At 39.2% G+C, this 4,715-nt stretch overlaps 1 protein-coding gene across 1 annotated transcript; it reads right to left on the minus strand.

The window, feature by feature from the left end:
• Window positions 1-1,990: 1,990 nt before the first annotated feature.
• LOC121427688 (N-acetyllactosaminide beta-1,6-N-acetylglucosaminyl-transferase-like) lies at window positions 1,991-4,181 on the minus strand. The gene has a single exon (XM_041624209.1). It carries the CDS (start codon window positions 3,758-3,760, stop codon window positions 2,285-2,287), a length of 1,476 nt encoding a protein of 491 aa, XP_041480143.1. The 5' UTR covers window positions 3,761-4,181; the 3' UTR covers window positions 1,991-2,284.
• Window positions 4,182-4,715: the final 534 nt, after the last annotated feature.

Consider the following 4,715-nt stretch of genomic DNA (forward strand, 5'->3'; position numbering starts at 1 on the left):
AGAAGAGAAGTAATCTTATTGGAAAGAGTAAAGTGAGAGGAACAATTAAAAAAAAGTTTCATCAAAATCGGTCATGAAATAAGCAAGTTATGGGAGTTTGAAAACTCTTGTTGTACTTTCTGTGGGCATCCTCAAATATTGGTAAACGTGCTTCAAAATGGCTGATTTTGTGGACAACTCTCCATTTGTTTTGTACACAAATTTTCAGATTTTCATCATTATCTTTCAAATTGCATCTTGCCTCCTTCTGAGCACAACATATGTCATGGGAAAATATAATCCACACCATATATGTCAAGGCAGAGGCGTCGATTATGGGGGGGGGGGGCAGGGGGGGGCGATCGCCCCACCAATGAAAATATTGGGGGGGCAAACATATCGTTTTGCCCCCCCAATAATTCCACATGTGCTAAAAATAAAATAAGATTGTAATGTTACACAGAAATCAGCAAGCGAGATTGAGATACACAACTCGTTCTTTGTCTAAAATCGTGCTCAAAATGTCCACTTTTCAGATTGGAATATTAAAAAATTTCAGCTCGCGCTTCGCGCTCGCATCATTTCTGAAACAAAAACCCATACTTTCCATGATTAAGTAGGTGAATATGGTCCCGTTTTCAGTTCTAAACATCAAAAGAACTCCCACTTCGACTTGCAATAATCTTTTGTTGGATATATATCTTGTTCTTTATTAAAAACGTCCATTAAACTCAATTTTTTTTCATATCGAAATATCAAAATTTTCAGCTCGCGCTTCGCGCTCGCATTAATCTGCTGGTGAGATATATGTATGTGTGTGTATATATATATATATATATATATAAAATAAATAAAGTTACACAGATAACGTGTGGTTCATCAGTACTTTATTGATTTGCTACTCGGAGTTTCACGCAGATGCGATCTTCAGGCAACAATGAACATGATAAAGACTAGCCTTTATTGTTGCCTGAAGATCGCATCTGCGTGAAACTCCGAGTAGCAAATCAATAAAGTACTGATGAACCACACGTTATCTGTGTAACTTTATTTATTTATTTTATTTCATGCTCTGCCTCATCACAGACATCGAGCACTCTTCTTTACAAGGATAGCATTCACCAAGTGTATATATATATATATATAGATATATATATATATATATATATATTCAACAACCAATCCCATACCAAGTGGATATATATATATATATATATATACATATATATATATATATATATGTTCACATATATAGGCATATGTGTGTGAGTTTGTTTCTTTTGTGTGATCGAGCGCCTTTGAAAAATTGATTCATGATTTTGCCCCCCCAATCTGAAAAATGAATCGACGCCCCTGTGTCAAGGTCAGCAGGAGATAATATTAAATAATTATGTAAAATAAAGGGGAAAATCTGAAAATATGTGTACAAAACAAATGGAGAGTTGTCCACAAAATCATCCCTTTTGAAGCACGTTTGCCAATTTGAGGATCCACATAGTAAGTACAACAAGACTTTTTAATCTTCCATAACTTGCTTATTTCATAACCGATTTTGATGAATTTTTTTTAATTGTTCCTCTCATTTTATCTTTCCAATAAGATTGCTTCTCTTCTTGGGTTTTGGTTTGCCCCCCCCCTTTAACAGCTAATTAACGATTGATCGTGGGCAGGATCGTACGGATAATTGCAATGATTAATGTGTATGATCAGCCCCATGTGATCATTATGCGTGTCGCACCCTATAGACAATTAAGTCTGAGAGAACTATACACAGCAAAAACTATGGTGTTAACCGGTGTACATAGAGGACCACACCAGTTATTTTACGCCGGTGTTAAATTGGTGGTGTTAGTATTACACCTATAGGTGTTATTACAACACCTATCGTTGTTACATCTACACTCTTTGGTGTTATGTTCAATCTCTAGGGTGTTGTTTTAACACCTCAGGGTGTGGTCCTCTATTAACACCAATTGGTGTCAGTTTTAACACCACAGTTTTTACAGTGTACAACGAAACATTGATACAGATCAATGGTAGAACCATGCACGGCCCTCCCCTGGGTGATTCGCCAATTTTCACAGAAGAAATGACCCTGGGTTCCTTCCCGCCCCATGTAGCCGTGAGATCCGTGGCAGCCCCCATTTTGCATAAATTCTTATTTTCGACAAGACTGACATCATGGCCTTGCCGGCGAGAGCCATATTTTCCCAAAAGGGGCATTTTTCTTGGCCCTTAATTGCTACAGGACCTATATTGATAGTCGATAATCGAATTAAAATCAAATAATATAACAAAGTCATGTTCATTTGAGTGGTTTAGGGTGATCTGGTGGCTTTCGATTGGAAGAAACATCAAATAATTTAGTCACTGGGAACTCCGACACGAAATCGTAAATGCTTTCCGGGTTTTTTGTTCTGTAGTCGAGTAGTTCTTCCAGGCACTGTAAAGGCACTGGGTTGGTATCATAGTAGACGCCATTCACAAAAAGGTAGGGCATGGTTGAAAGATATGGAACATACCCTGGGCCAATGATACAAGTATTATACACCCATTGGCCAATGCAAGGCGTAGGATGAGCAGTATTCGTGAAATTGATAAGCCGGAGACTCGTTGCCCATGTCGAATTGGGAAACCCTCCAGGTACACCCGGGTATCGGTTGACGGTTACCCAATAGTAATGGCTAGGACCCGATGAATCCGAAAGATAGTCCAGAAGATCCATTGCGGTTTGGTTGGTGCGGACGTATACGACGAACTTCCTCGAGGCAGCAAAATAAGGGGTTCCCAGGTAGATCAAAGCAGAGTGGGGTGGGGGATCTTTCTTCTTCGGTGTCTTTCTCAATCTTCCAGCGATGGCTTCATGGTGATATAGCGTCCTCTCTACGAAAGAATCACTTTGTTCGGGATGTACACCAGGAATGTCATTTCTTCCGTCAAGAGCTTTCAGCTGCCTGACGATTTCCAGATTGGTTTTCAGCGGGAAATCATAGGTTTCGAGATTGATGACATATTTCCATTCATGAGACATGAGATCGGACATACAGCTCATATCTGCCTTCAGTCTGGAATATTTTATGTATTCAGACTTCGATGCGATAAAGGCATTGTTGAAACAATTCGTCAGGTTTTTTATAGTCACGTCCAGGTGCCGTGGCGCCTTTTTGTCAACATGAAAACAGTAAACATTCTGCGGCGCATATATGGCGCGAAAAAGGCGTTCGATTTGAGCTCCATGTTTTATCACTGAAATTATGTAAGCAATTGGAAAATTCTGTTCCTCATCGGAATATGACTTGGTGGGATACTTTCGTCTATTCTTATATCCCTTACAATCTGATGTCCAACCGTTGACCTCTTCGTTACCAGGCATTTGTATCGATCTGCGATCTTTGACCACCAAAGTTCCTTCTGCGATGGCAAATTTATCACCAGACAAAATGGCGGAACAATTCGCAGGGTAGGGTTTGTGATATGATGACACAAGGTCCGATTTCCATTTCCCAGCGAGGAATATGGATTTTAGTCGAAGGTATTTCAACTTCTCCTCAATCGACCCATGGAAATGGTGGACGTCTGGATGACTGGCTTGTGATTTTGCACGAATGTCCAAACTGATTTTCAGCTCCTTCACGGTGTCGGGTTCAACCCTGGATCTCGTGACGAATGCGATGGCGAAACCTACCAAGAACATGCACGTAAGAACCGGCCAAAGGCGAAGGCGCCGCCGGTAATACGTGATATTCAGCATTGCAAAGTCAATTTCCTGCAATGAAAACATGCAAAATATACAAGTTTCGGGATCGTTGTTAATATTATCAGTTTGCCATTGATCACATGCTCACAAAATCAAGATATTCCCTTAACAAGATAAGTAGATTTACACACGTCACAGTGGCTTCAGTCCAGCATTTAACAGTCATGAAGGCCTACCTTGGCTTTTACATGATGGTATCCAGCTTGTCTCTTGAATATTAATTATCAATATTATAAACGTTTCTCCTCTTGTCTGAAATGAGCTGATGATGTCAACACAAACATGATAGGTAATGTCCCTTCAGTCTACCGGGTACATGAGGTGGCAGTAGTTAAACTCAGACTAATCACGTGATCAAAATGTAAGCAATGCTTCGAATAAAATGTACACCAGTGCTCCATCGTAGTGTGCAAGATAAATACCTGTTTTGATGAATGCACCAACATCTGTGCACAGTGGCAGCGTTGAAATATAACAATCATATTGCTGTGAACAATTACTCTTTGAACATGCATTGATGCTTGACGAGCATGAGGTCACGTTTATTGACACCAAAGAGCAGTTCAGACTTGCCTTTAAAAATATCATAGAATAAGCATCAAGCGCAATTTATTCGCCAGATCTGCTATCAATGTCTGTAGAGTGGAGTAGGGCCATATATTTGACGATTTCTGTTCTGTGTTGTGAAGTTAATTTCACTCTTATTAAATATAAATGAATAATGTATTAAACTACCACTTGTATTCTCATGCGTTTGATCAAAATTATCTAATATTGAATCTTTTGGTATTGAATGATTATGATATATCCAGCCATTTGTCACACGGCGTAGGGTGCATCAATATATGCAACTTTGTTGATAAATATGACTTGATAGGAAGTGATAGAATGGATGGTAAGAGAGGAGGTGGAGAAGTCATCTACATTAAAAAAGAGATATTCATCATAGTTGTAGAAATGATCTAACTAGTAATACTTT

The sequence above is a fragment of the Lytechinus variegatus genome, chromosome 14 (assembly GCF_018143015.1).
Source record: "Lytechinus variegatus isolate NC3 chromosome 14, Lvar_3.0, whole genome shotgun sequence".
Lineage (NCBI taxonomy): Eukaryota > Metazoa > Echinodermata > Echinoidea > Temnopleuroida > Toxopneustidae > Lytechinus > Lytechinus variegatus.

Coding starts and splice junctions, on each gene's coding strand:
- LOC121427688 (XM_041624209.1), bottom strand. CDS start 3,760: ATGTTTTCATTGCAGGAAATTGACTTTGCAATGCTGAATATCACGTAT.